Source organism: Canis lupus, chromosome 4, assembly GCF_011100685.1.
Source record: "Canis lupus familiaris isolate Mischka breed German Shepherd chromosome 4, alternate assembly UU_Cfam_GSD_1.0, whole genome shotgun sequence".
In the NCBI taxonomy this organism is placed as follows: Eukaryota; Metazoa; Chordata; class Mammalia; order Carnivora; family Canidae; genus Canis; species Canis lupus.
In genome coordinates this window covers 52,104,659-52,121,973 of record NC_049225.1, presented here as the reverse complement: position 1 = coordinate 52,121,973, position 17,315 = coordinate 52,104,659, and the positions used below count along the sequence as shown (strand labels likewise).

Here is a 17,315-nt window from a genome sequence, read left to right as displayed (position 1 = left end):
CATTTCCTAGAGCAAGTTATCTCAACAGAACGCATTGCCCTAAATTACTACTTTAAATTTCAGTAGAGCAGGTACAAACATAAGAGCGTAAGTATGATTGATTTTCTAGTGCTTCCTCTAGTGGGCATGTTGAAGACCTCTTAAGTTCCTACGTTATTTTTGTATGTAATGATTCACAGTTTGTCTTCTTGCATTGGTTATTATCCAGGGAGAATGCAATCAAATGTTTCCTTAAACAAGTGATAGCATCTGGAAATGGAGATTAGGAAATTCAATTCTCTGACCTGGGGGGAAACGGACTTAGGAAAATTGATAAAAAGTATTAAGAGAGAAAAGCCCTACATGCCATTGTTGATGAGACTAACAACCACTATTTGATCTTGTGCACTTTTATCTGTGCCTGTGGGTTTTTATTTACTGATCTTTGATGCTTTGCCTCCTGTAGGTCCCAATTCAAGAGAGGCAGTTGTGATGTAGAGGAAGAAACATGAGATTTAGTCAGAAGACCTGTTCTGTTACCGCCTGTGTGCCCATTAGCAGATTACTTAGCCTCTCTGAAGTCCCATTTTTTTAATTGCAAAAGAGGGATGATTCTTATCAACCCTGTTAAATGACATTGCATAAAAACTTTCCAATTTATTAAATACTAAACAAATAATGGCGATGCTTTTTATTTAGCACAGTGCCTGGAACACATCAGCTCAGATTTTTTAAGATTTTATTTATTTATTAATGAGAGAGACACACAGAGAGAGAGAGAGAGAGAGAGAGAGAGAGACAGGCAGACACACGGGCAGAGGGAAAAGCAGGCTCTGTGCAGGAAGCCCGATGTGGGACTCAATCCCAGGACTCCAGGATCACACACTGAAGGCGGCGCCAAACCGCTGAGCCACCGGGGCTGACTGTCAGCTCAGATTTTTAAGAAAATTTATTTAGATAATGCTTATTTTTGTAGTGCTTACTATGTGCCAGGTCTATATGACTTACAAATATTAGCTAATTTAAGCCTCATAAGAACCCCAAAGTAGAAATATTCTCATCCTTAGTTTACAGAGAAGGAAACTTAGGCACTAGGAGTCTGGTAACTTCCCAAAGTAAAATAGCCAATAAGTGAGAGAGCTGGGATCTAAACCCAGGTACTATGGCTCTAGGGTTTGCACTTTTAACAACTCACTGTGCCACTTCTCAAGTGTTACTATGAATGGTCCATGATGGAGGAACTTACCTGTAACATAAACCTGGTCAAACAGAGAGGGAGGGATAGGTAGCTGATCATTGCAGAGTATATTAGGAAGTAGTAACTTTAAGCCAAAAATTGGGAGGGTAGGGGAATTTTAACTTTGAGGCCTAATAACTTTTGGTGTTCTGGTAACACAGATTCTGTAAGGAGAAAATCTTGTTTCTCCACCATCCAGTTGTAAAGTAGGACTCAAACTGCATTGCTTCTAAAACTTAGTTACAAATTTAGCTGCAAACTGCATTGCTTCTAAAACTTAGTTACAAATTTAGCTGCGTCTTTGATGTATCTGTTTTAACTTATTTACTGGTATATCCCTTTCTTTTTAGGTATCTTTTTCTGAGTGAAAGCTGCTTGATCGTATGTTTCAAGGATGGCTCTTCCTATCATTGTAAAATGGGGTGGACAGGAATATTCAGTGACCACACTTTCAGAAGATGATACCGTGCTAGATCTCAAACAGTTTCTTAAGACTCTTACAGGAGTGCTACCAGAACGCCAAAAGTTACTTGGACTCAAAGTTAAAGGTAATTCTCTCCTCACTTTAAACTTTTTGCATCGAAACACTTATGAATTTTCATATGTTATTTTTTTCTCTTTAATAAGTCTTTCTCCTTTAGATTTCTTTGTTAGGGATATCCCTAAAATTGCTGTATGATAAAAATAATATTAAAAATTTCTTGAAAATACCACCGCTATTAAGATTACTTTTGATTCCTCTGACAGTTGGTGTTTGCTTGTTAAACCTGTGGTGCAGAAGTCTCAGGTAAAACAGTGTAGTTTCTGACATCTGTGTTCTAGCACAGCTTTTTCATTACAGCTGGGTTCTTATACTCTCCCTAAGTCATCTTTTCTGCTTCAAAAGTAATGTTTTAAAATGATGATTTAAAAATTATAAGCAGTGTTTATATCCAGTTCGAAAGGAACTTTCCTGGTGTTTGTGTTTGGCATATCATTGAAGAGTGAATTTTGGGTAGCAAAAAATCTCGAGTTTTGTCTTAGGTGCTCAGTGTTCAAGACTTTCTGGAAAACATCTTCATCTTGAACAACAAACTAAAATAATTTATTTTCTTTAGCTAGTTGAATAAAGATGTTCCTCTGAGATGGAGTTGGGGAAAAAAACAAATTTATTAGTTGCTACTTGTTAGTGTGTTAGACATTGCTAATTCAGCAGTGAAAGTTTGTTAATTTAAGAAAAAAACTGCTGTGGAATCTGTACCAAACCTTTTAATATTAGGGTTTTGTATAATGGGATAGTGAAATCAGCACCTGAACTTTAGTGAGAAAACAGTCATTTGCTTGTATTGTAGGCAAACCTGCAGAAAATGATGTTAAGCTTGGAGCTCTCAAACTGAAACCAAATACTAAAATCATGATGATGGGAACTCGTGAGGAGAGCTTGGTAAATGTTTACTTTTGTTACCATTTGTCCCTTTGAAGGTATTATGATTTATATTACACTGTTGTATCATGGTTTTAATTGTGGTAAAATTGTCAGTTTTGCAGTCCGTGAAAAATAAAAGCTTCACAGTGTATGTGGTATTAACTCAGCAGAAAACAAATACTAGGGAACTTTTAGTATATAGTTAGCATAAGCATAGTAGTCGTGCAAATGGTCAAACTTAACACGGTAAATCTACTCAGTGAATGTATGTTATGAATTATAAAATGTGGAAATTTCCTCACAGTGTGTGCTTGAAAGATTCTTGATCTTGGACTGTATCTTTTATTTGCTTTTTATGTTATGCATGTATTTGTTATGTTAAAGATAATCTGGTAAAACAGAACTCTTTTTCATCTTAATAGGAAGATGTCTTAGGTCCACCTCCTGACAATGATGATGTTGTCAACGACTTTGATATTGAAGATGAAGTAGTTGAAGTAGAAAATAGGTAAGTACTTTATACTATCAAAGGAAATGGGTTGTAGTGTGTGAAAAAAGTGAATGTTTCACCTTATTTTATTTTTCCATTAGGGAAGAAAACCTACTGAAAATTTCTCGTAGAGTGAAAGAGTATAAAGTGGAAATTTTGAATCCTCCCAGGGAAGGGAAAAAGCTTTTGGTACTAGATGTTGATTATACATTATTTGGTAAGTCAGCTAAAATTGCACTTTACCTTCGGTTACCCATAACAACTCTTTTTTTCCTTTTATTTTTTTCTTCCAATATGAAATATTTAAAAGTTTTTCTTCTTCTTCTTTTTTTTTAAAGTTTTTCTTCTTATTATAAAAAGTATATCATTTATTGTAGAAAATACTAAAATTATCTGTAATTCCAAACCCCCAAAATAATTATTCTTATATTTTGATGTGTATCTTCCAGAGTGTGTTTGTATGTATATCCTTTCTACTTTTGCTTAATGATTATTTTGAATATTTCAGTCATTTAATATTATTCTTTGTGAATTAAATACAGTTTTTGGTTATCGCTACTCTAGTTTGTGGATGTATCTTAATTTAAGTCATTCTCTATTGATTAACATTTAAATTTTTTGAGGATTATTTAAAAATCATTTTTGAGGGGATCCCTGGGTGGCGCAGCGGTTTGGCGCCTGCCTTTGGCCCAGGGCGCGACCCTGGAGACCCGGGATCGAATCCCACATCAGGCTCCCGGTGCATGGAGCCTGCTTCTCCCTCTCCCTATGTCTCTGCCTCTCTCTCTCTCTCTCTCTCTCTCTATCATAAATAAATAAAAATTAAAAAAATTAAAAAATCATTTTTGATATTCCTGGTTTTCTTTTTTTTTTTTTTTTTTTTCCTGGTTTTCCATTTAATTATATTGAGGGCAGATTTTTAAATTTAAAGTTTCTCATAATAGCAAAAAGGAAAGATGTTAATCTCATACTGTAATATTGCTAATAAGTGATTAGTTAACTCTTGATATTAGCATGAATTTATTTACTTCTAACCCTAAACTTTAAGTACAGATCATAAATTAATGTATACTTATTTAAAATTTGATTATTAAGTTAGTTGGGCCTGTCATTTTAGTAAAATGTGATTATGTCTGGAAGGTGAGTGGCTAAAAGTGAGTATAGGTGCCTCTAGTTTGTTTTTCATGTCACAAAATAACGTCTGTATTTTAAAGACTACTTGAAAACTAAATTTACAGTTACTATATGAGCCTGAATTCTGGACATTGCTCCTCACAAATTAACCAAAATATATTCATTAAAACTGGATCACAAAGATATTAAATTGCGTGCTTTGAAAGACACTTGTTTTCAGCCAGTGTAATTCAGTCTCAAGTAGTTTACATTTGAATGTTTGTATTACATTTCATAATTTGCACTGATGTCAGGTACTTGTCCATGGTAAGAAACTAGTAAACATCTATAACTGATTTTCTTTTAGACCATAGGTCTTGTGCAGAGACTGGAGTAGAATTAATGCGGCCATATCTTCACGAATTCCTAACATCTGCATATGAGGATTATGACATTGTTATTTGGTGTAAGCTATATTTTTTTGTTTAGATTTCCATGGGAATAATGTTGCTATTTTATAAAATATGACATAAAATGGCCTGTAGTTAAATATGATACATTTTTCATTTTTTTAAGCAAATTTCTGATGAAACATGTTTGACATTCTTGCATTACAGTATAAACTTATATGTATATTTAGCAATACCACTGAAGTAGTCAAATACAGAAAGAATGTAGATTATGGTGTCAGAATAAAAATGATCTTATTTTTCATAAGACCCTACCATGATTAGGAACTTTTCTTTCTGATCTTTACTATAGAATCTTTGATGCTTCAGGATATTGTTGCTTTCTCCTTTCTTTATCACTCTAGTTTCAAAACACTTGGAGAAAGACGTATAAAAAAAATCACAGTGATGTTGTTCTTCAGAAATAAAGGAATATGAATTTACTTAAGGAAAATTAAATGGACTAAAGCAGTATTACTCAAATTGTGGTCTGTGGACCATTCCAGGAACTTACAGGTCTGTGATAAGATCATGAGTTTGCTCCACAAAGTAAATTTACTACATTACTGAGCACACTTTTTAGTTCAATAGACATTTTTTTGTGGCAAGACTTTATTGAGAAGGGAAACAGTGTATTAATTTATATCTGACCTCCCTACAAACATTTAAAGTGGCTTCTTGGCAAGCCATAGGCAGAAAAGAGCTGACTGTGAATTAAATGAAATCTTATCGGTTAAAAATGCTGCATTTTTGATGAGTGACTACATAGTTGGTACTTCAGTCTTTAAATTTCCTTTGTACTTTTCCTTTTAGTTAGAGTATCTCCATTGTTCAGTATTAATATGAGTTTACAGCCATTAAGATTAAATATAGAGTTAAATACAGTTTTCTGGTTTATGAGATACAAGGAGGAAATCTTCCTGGGAACAAATTTTTGTTTAGCAACTGACACCTGAGATGACATTTGAGAAAAAAGTTTTTCCTCTAAATGTTATTTTTTTCCCTCTAAATGTTATTAACGTAGCTTTAGAAATTTAGAGATTCTTTTTTTACAGTCATATGTTTAAAATAACTTATTTTTGTAAAGTATGATATTTTATGGTAGTATGTTGAAAGGGGCCCTTTACTTTGTTCTAAATAAGTGAAATTTTTAAAATCCAACTTTGTCCTTACTTTGTGACACCGGGCAGGTCAGTTAATCTTTCTGAGCCTTAAGTTCCTCATCTGAGAAATGAAGATAAATAAACCTACTTTATAGAGTAGCTATGAGAATAAAAATATTAGTATAGCAACTAGTACCATGTCTGACATAATTACTTAATTGGAAACCCTTTTATTAGCTATGAATATTTTTTTGTTTTTCATCTGGGGATTGTAGACCCAAAATAGATACTGAATTTAAGAAATTTTTCCCTTTTTCATGATTGTTGTCATTATAGATATATCAGTCTCTAAAATTTTATTAACTGATCAGTTTTGTGCATTAGGTGATTCAGTTTTTGTGTATGTGTGCTAAAGATTTTTATTTTGAGAACTCAGATACCTCTTTTGCCTTTAAAAAATACATAAACACGCATATACATGCTTTAACAATTAAACTCCTTTTCCCTTTTTAAACATTTTACTTGGTAATAGCAATGTAGTTTTAGTCCAATAACTTGGGACCAGAAGGGCATATAAAATTGAGGACTGAATTTTATTTTATTTATTTTATTTTATTTTATTTTATTTATTTATTTATTTATTTATTTATTTATTTTTTGAGGACTGAATTTTAATATCAGTGATTTCAAAACTGGTTGATGTCTGACAATGAGCAAATACATGACAGAATTTATGAATTCAGTTGTCTCAGACTCATTGTTAAAAGCTCCTAGGCTCAATGAGCGCTAAATTTCCTGAGCCTGGCAAAATGCTGATTTTCATTGGCCCTAGTGATCTCTAACATCATCTTTTGGCATGTAACATTAATCTACTTATATTGACATATATGCCAGTGCATTGTATGGCAGTGGGAACATGGAGATAAATTGGAGATCCAGGTGCCCTATATTTAAGTTTGGATTGATAGAGAATAGTGTCAGGGCTGTTTTTAAACAGGAGTTTTGGTCTTGATTTATAAATTTCCTAGATTCAAAATTCTTTTGAACATCGGTTACCTGTATCTTTTAGATAAAAGTTGTTAAATTTCTATTCCGTATTGATACACTAAAGATAAGTTTATCGGGCAGCCCGGGTGGCTCAGCGGTTTAGCACCGCCTTCAGCCCAGGGGGTGATCCTGGAGTCCCTGCGTGGAGCCTGCTTCTCCCTCTGCCTGTGTCTCTGCCTCTCTCTCTCTCTTGTCTCTTGTGAATAAATAAATCTTTAAAAAATTTTTGTTAAAGTTTATTTTTATAAATACTTAAAATTATCATAAATATGTTAGGAATTATTATTTGTGATTAATTCGAACTTTTAATCTTGCTTAGAAAACTTATTTATACAGAAGAAAAATTTTGTAAATGAAGTTGAAGCTTTTCATTTGTATCATATTATCATTCTTCATATTTTAGCTGCAACAAATATGAAGTGGATTGAAGCTAAAATGAAAGTAAGTGTTAGAAAATCCATTTAAGAATGTTTTGAAATTGCCATTTGTCTTTATGGAAGTTCCAAGTTGAATTAATTTCATTCTCAATGGAGGGCATTTAGTAGGTAAACAAATGTGTTTATCAGGAGTAGAGATGTGTTTAAAGTCTGTTTAGTGGTGGATTGTATTGAGTAATTAAGTCTTTTTCAAGAAAAAGTGCAGTAGAGCTCCCCCTCCTTTTTCCCCTCATTTTACAATAATGCTTTCTTCCCCCTTCTTTTGCTTTGGTGTGTAATACCTGTATTGAAGAAGGGATATAATCTGTTTCTAGTTTATTTTCTTTGGACTACCATTTGTTGGCTTAACAAAAGGAGACTAAAAAACATGGTAGTTGTTGAGCAAGGTGTGGTAGCCACTAGAGTAGAAAGTTGGGAAATTGTGGAAAATTGTAGCTGGAATATTCAGAAAGCCTGGAATTTTTCATATTATTGTATTTTAACCACATGAATATCTATTTATAGGAGCTAGGAGTGAGCACAAATGCAAATTATAAGATTACCTTCATGTTGGACAGTGCTGCTATGATAACAGTGCACACTCCAAGGAGAGGATTAATAGACGTAAGAAATCATTTCATTTCTGTTTGAAGACTTGTTTATTTTCTGATACTTTTTGTATTTATGTTGATGGAATAAAGTACAGAAAGTTGAGAAGGACGTTTGACTGGATAGTGAAGTATCAGTTGAGTTTGACATAGGAAGATGTATATAAGCTTAATAAATTGGAATTTTAATGATAGTTCTTGAGCAAGACTGTCAAGAAAAGTCATGGATAATTGTCCCATGATGATGGCAGCACACTGTTGCTCAAAAAAGAGTAGGTGAGGAAAAATACCGAATATCAGCAAGGAAGATACTAGAAGCAAGCCAAAGCATATTCGCCCTGCCTTATATAAAACTGATAAGTAAAAGCAGATACCATGATGCATGTACTTCAGTGTGATGTACATGTAGCGCTGGAGAAGAGCAACAAGAACCATCAAAGAAAAGGGTTTAGCTAAAAAGATTAGGATTCTTTACTTTGTTTACTCATCAAGTAACCAGTCCTTTTATTGCACTCCTACTAGAATGTGTTGTGATAGTCACTGTTGGAGATGAGGAGACATGGTCTATACCTTTTGAAAGGACATGAACTAAGATTAATTGGGGAAAACTTAGCAAACTAAGAAAGCATAGGGGGGACTGTTGAAATCATCAAAATCAAAAACAGAATCCTTTAAGTGCATAGAGATGTATTCAATAAAGGTAATACTTCATACATCAAGGGAAAGACATTACCTACTAAAGTAGTACATTTATAAAATCTAAACAGTAAAAAAAAGTTTGGGAAGTGTTAAACATAGTTGTGTTTATAATAATGAAAAATTTGAGAAATAAAAATCTGGTGGTTGCCAGAGAGGAGGTAAGTGAGGGGATGGATGAAATAATAGATAAAGGGGATTAAGAAAGACAAACTTCCAGTTATGAAATAAGTAATGGAAATAAAAATACAGCCTAAGGAATATATAGTCAGTAACGTGATAACGTTGTATGGTGACCAATGGTGCCTATACTTCATCGTGGTGAGCACTGAGTAGCGTATAGAATTGTTGAATCACTGTGTTGTACACTTGAAAGTAATAAAACACTATAATTATACTTCAAGTAAAAAAAGTAAATATTCAATAGTAGGGAATTGGATATAAAAACTTTTGTTCATCCATCATTTGATGTAACAGAATATTAGTGATTTAAAAATTTTTCATGATACATCATTAAAGTTAAGGAAGTATTTAGCAGTATTTGTAGACCATTAGAAAGAAATTTTATCCCTTATTTGGTTCAGGTTTCCCCTTAACAAAGGATCTGTGAACTCTAAAGTTGTTGATGTTTACAAAAAAAGACTGGAGGTGGGGTGTCTGGATGGCTCAGTCGGTTAAGCATCTGACTTGGTTTTGGTTTAGGTCATAGTCTCAGGGTCCTGGGCTTGAGCCCTGCATAGGGGCGAGCTTAGTGTGGAGTTTACTTGGGGTTGTCTCCTTGTCTCCCCACGTGTGCACTTTCTCTCTAAATAAAATCTTAAAAAAAAAAAAAAAAAAAGGCCGAGGTAAATAGTAAATATATCGTTGGTAATGGCTGGATTATAGGTAATTTAAAATTCTCCTGTGTGTTCATTTTTTTTTTCCCTATCAGCAGTATTAATTCTTTAATTGAGAACAAAGTAGTCTATGTTTTATGGAACAGATGGCACTTGAGATAATTAGAAAATGACAGCACTATTTAAGAGGATATAGGATTTCTAACCCTGGGTGTCATAAACTGAAGCTCTTGTCCTATTTCTTGAGGCTTTTGTTAGCTAAGAAAATTAAAAATCTGGCTTATTGTATCAGTTCTATACTTGTCTTGAAGTATTTGGGGAATTTGTTTCAAAAGTAAACAGTTAATAACTAAGGCAAATAAAATTAAAATATTTAAAATAATAAAATAATTTCAATAACATTCTTTGTAGTAGCTAGGAGATTAAGAAAAAAAGGCTTTCTCTCTATTAAAATAAGTTCTAGAAAGAGAATAAAACATTTTCAAATGACAACCTTTATTATCATTTACTATCTTTTAATCTCCTATAATTATTTTTATCATGTAATCGCATATTACCATAAACGAGACTCCTGTCTTCAGCAAAAAGTACTTCTAAAAATTAACTTATCTAAAAAATGTTTCTGAATTGTAAAATAAACACATGATTCAAAAATAAAAATAAAGTATATAATGAAAAGTATTCCTCCTCCTGGCCCTTTAGGCACTTAGTCTTCTCTTCCTACTATTCTCATGTGGTCTTTTGGAGACTTTATGCAAGTACCAACAGATACGAATATGTAAAGAGTTATCTTTTTGAAGGCTCATTTTAACAACTCAGAAAGAAAAGTTAAGAATTTACAAATTATAGTGCTTTTGAAGTTAACCAGTTAGTTGCCCTAGAAATTGTGCACCTGTGCCAATCAAGACAGAATCAGTTTTTCGTTTTTCTCTACAAAAATACTTAAATTCTGTATTAATAGAACTGGGTACATTGTTATTATGGTTTTCTGGTTTTGAAAACAGACCCCATGTGACAGTTAACCTCTGAGGGTCATGTTTTAGCCCAGGAAGTCAGTGACTGCTTAGCAAACAAATAATTATTGTAAATTCTTACATTTTAAATAATTACTCCTCCTTTGACCCCAAATTTTCATTTTAAAATTATGGAAAGTCTTATAGTAGGTTTAGTTAGGTAGACATGAGCAGACCTTTCAGAAGTTAATATTGTGAGATCCATTGTGCTTTAAAGTGTGTTGCATCTCAGCTATGGTCTGTTCACACAGCCAGCTGTCACTGTCCTGCAGCAGTGCTGTGATGTATTTTGGGCATTTTTGAGGTATCTCTGCTTTTAAGGAAGGATGAACAATTACTGATAAAATTTCAATTAAATCTAAATTTTTATTCTAAGGTAAAGCCTCTTGGTGTTATATGGGGAAAGTTTTCAGAGTTTTACAGCAAAAAAAACACTATAATGTTTGATGACATAGGAAGAAATTTTCTAATGAACCCACAGAATGGACTAAAGGTAAGATATAATTTTACTTGCTATGTTTATGTAATCTGTAATTTGTGGTAGAACCTTAGCACTGTTGAATTTCATAAATTTTCTGAAGTTTTGTATATGGTCACAGGCAAGAAAGCTAACATGTTTAGAAAAATTCATACACAGTTGAACATTCTCTCTCCCACATTGATATCTTCTTGGTTTGCCAACTCATTCAGGTGTTTTCTTTTTAGTTAGCTCTGTGGAACAACATGGACTTAGTGAGTTGAAGCAACAGACATTTTATTAGGGATACAAATCTTGGGATTTCTGATGTTCTGGTTAGTTGGAAAGCTGGCAGTAAGGATTTGTTTTTTTCCTTTTTAAACTGAAACTAAGGGTTTTGAAAATTCACACAGGGCAGTTAAAGATCTTAAAGTTATAAAATGCCAGAGCTAAGAATCTCAGTCATCTTGTCTGCCTTCTTTATATAAACAATCTGAGGATTAAGAAAATTTGTAACTTGCCCAAAATCATGTATGCAACTGATTAATGACAGAATTTGAGTTAAAATCTTGGTGGCTTGATTCCTAGGCCAGCGATGGATCTTATCATTGAGTCATATGCAATCATGTGTAGGCATGATAGTAACATCTAATCCTGGTAGCTTTGGAAGAAGTGTTTTTCTTGTGTGTTTACCAGGTGCAAGGTACAGGAAAACTTTTGAGAAAAGATTCAGTTTCTCTACACTAAATTCTTTATGAAATTAGTGGTTAATACTTCTTCAAGAAAGGAGGTGAAATGGTAATATTCATGGAATGATTTTTGAAGAGAGCTTTAACTTTAAAAAAAAAAAAATACAATAACTGGTTTTGTGTGTGTTTAGAAGAAACTTTTATTTTCCCAGCCCATATTTGGGTCCTACTTCTCTCTGGTGCAGAGATGGTATAAATTTCTAGTTCTTCATGTTACTTTAGAGCAGGATTTTTTTTTTTTTAACTAGTCATTCCGTAGAATCACTGAAGGAATTTCTAAAAATATGTATCTACAGTCCCCCCCCCCCCAAGTTTTAATTCAAGAGAGGTATTTTTAAACATTCCACTAATCTCTCACATGTCTCCTTTTGAAACCTCTTTCAAGAAGATAGTTATTAATGATTTACCCATATTGACATACAGGCAGGTTTGAAATTGAGAAATATTCCTACTGTGTTTTGTTGTCATAGTTTCATAATGTTCTTGATGGAAGTCTCAAAAAAGATTTCAGAGATCTTAAAGATGACTGCTTATTTTTAAAACAGTAAACCTATAATAATATAAGCTTGCCGATCTTAAGCTTTGACATAGAATATAGAAGACCTTGTGAATTATGAATACATGACTGAATTTTGAGTTTTGGTCATGGGTAAATAGATACTCTGAAAACTTCCTTTTTGTTTATACGAGGAAATGATATGAGAATGCAGATAATTCAGACCATCTTAAGTTTCTGAGAATGTTTCTTTGATATGAGACTTTAGTGGTCCTATATAGTCGTTTTCTCTGCTAGTGAGATCATTTTTGAAGAATGGTACAATAAGAAGTGATTATGCTGGAACAAGTGAAGTAAGATGAATAAATAGACTTTTTTTTTCCCCCACTTAACTAGTTTAAGTTTTAAATTCAGAGTCATAGGAGTATTTTAGTTTTGCTGTTTAATAGTGCTTATGGCCAAGGGCCTTGGGCAACTAGGAATCACATTTTACTTTATATATATTAATAGTTTAAAAGTTAACATGTTGTCTTTATAATTTTTATTTGATTTTGAAACATTACAGTATTGCCCAAGATTAGTTAGAAACTCATTTCACTACGTCACAATATCATGCCTCTTAACTTTCAGCCCCAGGGCTTAAGCAAGGTCTGATTCCTCAAGAGAATCTTGATCTCCCACATTCATTGCTGCTGCTGTGAAGCAGCACTGCCCACTCTACCTGTCTGGAAGCAGGAACTCCTGCAAGTACTTGCTTCTGCACAGACTCACTCCGGTGCCGTGCAGGTTGTGGGAGCTCAGCTGACCAATAGCTGTGGAGGTCCCTGGCACCTGTTCTGATGCGAGTAGAATACATGGAAAAATTTTCTTCTATGCATTTCAGGCTTATGGTGTGTTTTTTTCTGATAACAGAGAAGAAAGTGTATAAGACATTTTAAATCTTTCCTGTTCTTGATAGATAGAATATGGACTTCTTTGTTCTCAACCAGTGACAGAATTTAATGTCATCTTTTTTTCAGTGTTGCCATGTAAAATTAATAACTAATAAGCAGTTTGCATTTTCTCTAAATTGTAATAAGGATATATTAGTACTTTATTAAGTACAATTTATCTAGTCCTTACATGTGTGTTTTAGAAGGATGATTTTTAAGAAACATTTTTTTATAAAATGAAAAAAGCCAAATGTAAATAGAACTACATAGAATTATGTAACAAACTCCTATGTATGCATTATTCAGTTTAAACAACTTATTAATTCATAGATGATTATGCTTGCTCTGTACCCTACCTACTTCCCTCTCTGTAATACTTTGAAGCAAATCCCAGACATACCATTTCATCTAAAATTAATGAAAAAATTTTGGAAGGTTGTCTTGAGTTTTATAAAGATTTTTGAGCTGATATCTGAAAAAAAGCAAAAGTCTATTGGAACTGTGACATATAGAAAAGTACATAAAATTTATAATTTAACTTCTAATTTAATGAATTGTTATAAAAATAGCACATGTAATTACCACCCAAGTCAAGATATTAATATCCCTTACTAATTACAATTCTCTATCCTCTCTACCATCCTGACTCTTATGCTTTTGAAATGAATGCTTTTCATCATAAAATATAACAACCTTAAAAATATGGAAAATATGACTTCTTTTTATGGAGAAACTTGTATAATTAAAAAATATTCTTATGGAGACTTTTTTTTTTTTTTTTAAAGATTTTATTTATTCATGATAGTCACAGAGAGAGGGGGGCGGGCAGAGACACAGGCAGAGAGAGAAGCAGGCTCCATGCACCGGAAGCCCGACGTGGGATTTGATCCCGGGTCTCCAGGATCGCGCCCTGGGCCAAAGGCAGGCGCCAAACCGCTGCGCCACCCAGGGATCCCTTATGGAGACTTTAATGATAAAAATGCTTGTGATAAAATGAGGGTACATGTTATATAAATGTATAATATCTTAGGTATATAAAATTTTATATAAAAATACTGAAATGAAAATCATCATGGTTAAAATTTATCTCTCTCTCCTGTTAGATCAAGCTTATATTTGGGTTAGCTTTTTACAAATTGAGTGACATGAATTAAGTTATTTAAGGATTGACCAAAGAGGAAAAAGTCTAGTAGTTTCTCTAGTAGAGAAGCCATGTAGGGCTCAAGTGCTGTAAGAAGGCTTGTGTTCTTAGTTTGAGACTGAAAAGATAATGTAAGGTAAATGAGGTGGAAGAGCTCTTAACCTCGCACTGTAAATGTTATACATTGACTGCCAGTTTATAACACTGAGATAGTCCAAGAGTCATTTTTAGTACTGACATCCCTAAGTGACATTTTATTTTTTTTTTTTTTTTTTATTTTTTAAGATTTTGTTTATTTATTCATAGACACAGAGAGAGAGGCAGAGACACAGGCAGAGGGAGAGGGAGACGCAGGCTCCATGCAGGGAGCCCGATGTGGGACTCCATCCTGGGTCTCCAGGATCACACCCCAGGCTGCAGGCGGCGCCAAACCACTGCGCCACCGGGGCTGCCCCCTAAGTGACATTTTAATCTCATTAACTGAATTTGATTGAGAGGACAGTATAGATTTGTGCTAGTTTCCTTATTGCAATGTGAAATGTTGAATGTTTATTTTCTAACAGATAAGGCCTTTTATGAAAGCTCACCTAAATCGAGATAAAGACAAAGAACTTTTAAAACTAACTCAGTACCTCAAGGAGATAGCAAAATTAGATGACTTTTTGGACCTAAATCACAAATATTGGGAAAGGTAAGTGCTAATTGCTTATTCATAATGAATGAAAACATTGGTGACCCTGGTATACACATAATTCTGAACTTTTATTTAAGATGGGTAAATTCTAAAACGATTTTCTAATGCAGTGACACCCCCCCCCTAAGTATTTTTCCCTTTAATCTTAACCTCTATGTTGTTCATAAACCTGCATCTCTCGAGATCTTTAATACTTGTAGGAGAGAAGATTTGAGACTGGTACATATTTGTGATGCCGCTTACAAATTATTTTGTGATACTGGGTGGCTCACTCTTTTATAAATCATATAGGAAGATAGTCCCTGTTTTTTCATACTATAAAATAAGGTCAGGATAAAGTAAAATACACTAAAAATTTCCTGTTAAAAATCACTCTACAAGTAGCCCCTCTGTATAGCAGAAAAATTAGAAAACTGTAATCCAATAGAGAAACAATTACTTAAGGATTTTCCTTTCCAAAGGGAACCACCTTTACCATCTTGATGTATGTTTTTTTAGTCTTTATTCAAAGTGCAGACATATGCACACATCTACATACAGACTGCATATGAACATTAAGATTCTGAAGCAGGGAAAACCCCTGGGGAAGTGGATGGGATTATAGTGTACTGCAATTAATTTTTTGGAATTCGATCTTTAAAGATCTGCTTGCATTAATACAGCAACAAAAGAAACTATTGATGTAATAATGACAGTTTGGCTTTTTAGATCATTCTGACATATAGCTTCTTATTAGATGATTCTCATAATCCTATTAGGAAGGAAAGGCAGGCATTTTTATCCTCATCTCCAAATTATAGATAATGTAACAAGGCATAGAGATAATAAATGCCACAAAGCAAGCAAGTTTTGCACCATTAAAATGTGTCCAGATCTTCTGATTTTAAGAGCTCTTTCCCCACCGCCATACAACTGAGTATAGTAATTTGTAAATGTAAGAAATAGAAATGTAAAAATTTGAATTTAATGATAGATTCCTATAAAATAACCTGAAGCAAAAATTGTTTACTTAGTAAATTATTTGTATTTTTACACTCTTGATCAGAGTCCTTTAGTTTGTTTCCAGTCTTTACTCAAGAAAAATAGGAAAATTAACCTCTTCATGCCTGTAAAATAAGTTCTAAAAGAAAGCTCTTCATAGAGCTGTTGTGAGGACTGAGTGAATTAATATCTATACTTAAAACAATGGTTGGTACATTAAACAATCAACAGGTATTCACAACTATTAAAATTATTACTCATCTGGAGAAGTTTTGAATGAACTGCTTCCTTTGGGAGGAGAATTAGATTGTTATTGTGAGTTTATCATGAAATAGCTTAGACATCTTTATTCTGTTTCTTTCAGGTATCTGTCAAAGAAGCAAGGACAGTAGTTACAAGTTATATTGGCAGTTACTGAGGATACTTGAGATCACGAACTTCTTGCTTTTATGCTAGAAATCATTATGATAGTGCTGGACACTGCAGTGAATATCAGACTGCTTATACTTGGTCTTCCAGTTTTTTGTAAATTTAATTTTATATTTTTTGAAGATCATAGCAATATGCTAAAAAAAAATCCTTTTTCCCCCTATATGAATACTGTTACTCTTGAAAAATATTTTCTCCAGCATTGAGTACTGAGTTTTTTCCCCCTATATAACACACAAAAGTGGACAAAAATGTATACTCAGCAATGTCATTTTGTGGCTTTAGAAACAAGTTATGTCTTGTGTTTTTGTCTCATTCTGTTATTGTCTGACTAAATCTAAGACCAAACCCATCTTGAAACTACTGCTTTTTCCCATTTAAACCCCGCAAAAAGAAGTTTTTGAATAAGGAACCTAGTTTGGTATGCTTAAAATCACCAAGATTTTTTTTATTCCTTTGTCATAGACACAGTTTCTCTTCTTACTGTGCACTATTTACATCTCTAAATTTTTCTGCTGTCTCAGTTTGGTCTATATGTGGGTCCATGTTCTTTGAGTAAAACTGGAAAACGTCAGCTGTGATACAAGTGTGTCTCATAGTATGAGAAATAGAAAACATAAGACTGAATATGAACAATAAAAACTAAGGAACAAAAGTTATTTCTTTTTGGTGGCTAAGTAGAAGCACTTCTGCCTAAAACCATTGTCATAAAAGCAATTAAAGGCATTACATTTTAAGTGGGACACATCACTGGTTCAGCCCTAAAAAGCATGAACAAAAAGTTTTTGTTCTGTTCCAGCTATCTCTTGTCTAAGTGCAAACACTGTGTTTCAGTGAAAATATTTAGCCATAAGAATAAAAAAAAAAAAGTTTTGCAATGCTTACGCCTGCAGATATGTAATGTGACCACTGTTTTGTGTTGACAGTATTGCTTTATACAGTTATTGTATTTGAAAGGAATCTGATCCTTTCAAATAAACATGGTGTATATTGTTCTTACGGGACTATTTCAGTGGTGTAAATAATAAATACTTTTTCTTAAAA

At 33.3% G+C, this 17,315-nt stretch overlaps 1 protein-coding gene across 3 annotated transcripts in view; it reads left to right on the top strand.

The window, feature by feature from the left end:
- UBLCP1 (ubiquitin like domain containing CTD phosphatase 1) overlaps positions 1–17,315 on the top strand; it is a 19,276-nt gene extending 1,961 nt beyond the window's left edge. The window contains exons 2-11 of one of the 3 annotated variants that reach the window (XM_038534884.1): positions 1,567–1,764; positions 2,548–2,639; positions 3,044–3,129; positions 3,213–3,328; positions 4,592–4,690; positions 7,227–7,264; positions 7,765–7,863; positions 10,769–10,885; positions 14,731–14,858; positions 16,207–17,163. In XM_038534884.1, coding sequence (XP_038390812.1) covers positions 1,611–1,764; positions 2,548–2,639; positions 3,044–3,129; positions 3,213–3,328; positions 4,592–4,690; positions 7,227–7,264; positions 7,765–7,863; positions 10,769–10,885; positions 14,731–14,858; positions 16,207–16,234 — 957 coding nt within the window. In that variant the 5' untranslated portion in view covers positions 1,567–1,610 and the 3' untranslated portion in view covers positions 16,235–17,163. Of the gene's footprint in view, positions 1–1,566; positions 1,765–2,547; positions 2,640–3,043; positions 3,130–3,212; positions 3,329–4,591; positions 4,691–7,226; positions 7,265–7,764; positions 7,864–10,768; positions 10,886–14,730; positions 14,859–16,206 lie in introns of those variants that run through there. The other 2 variants (XM_038534885.1, XM_038534886.1) reach the window with 2 other exon arrangements.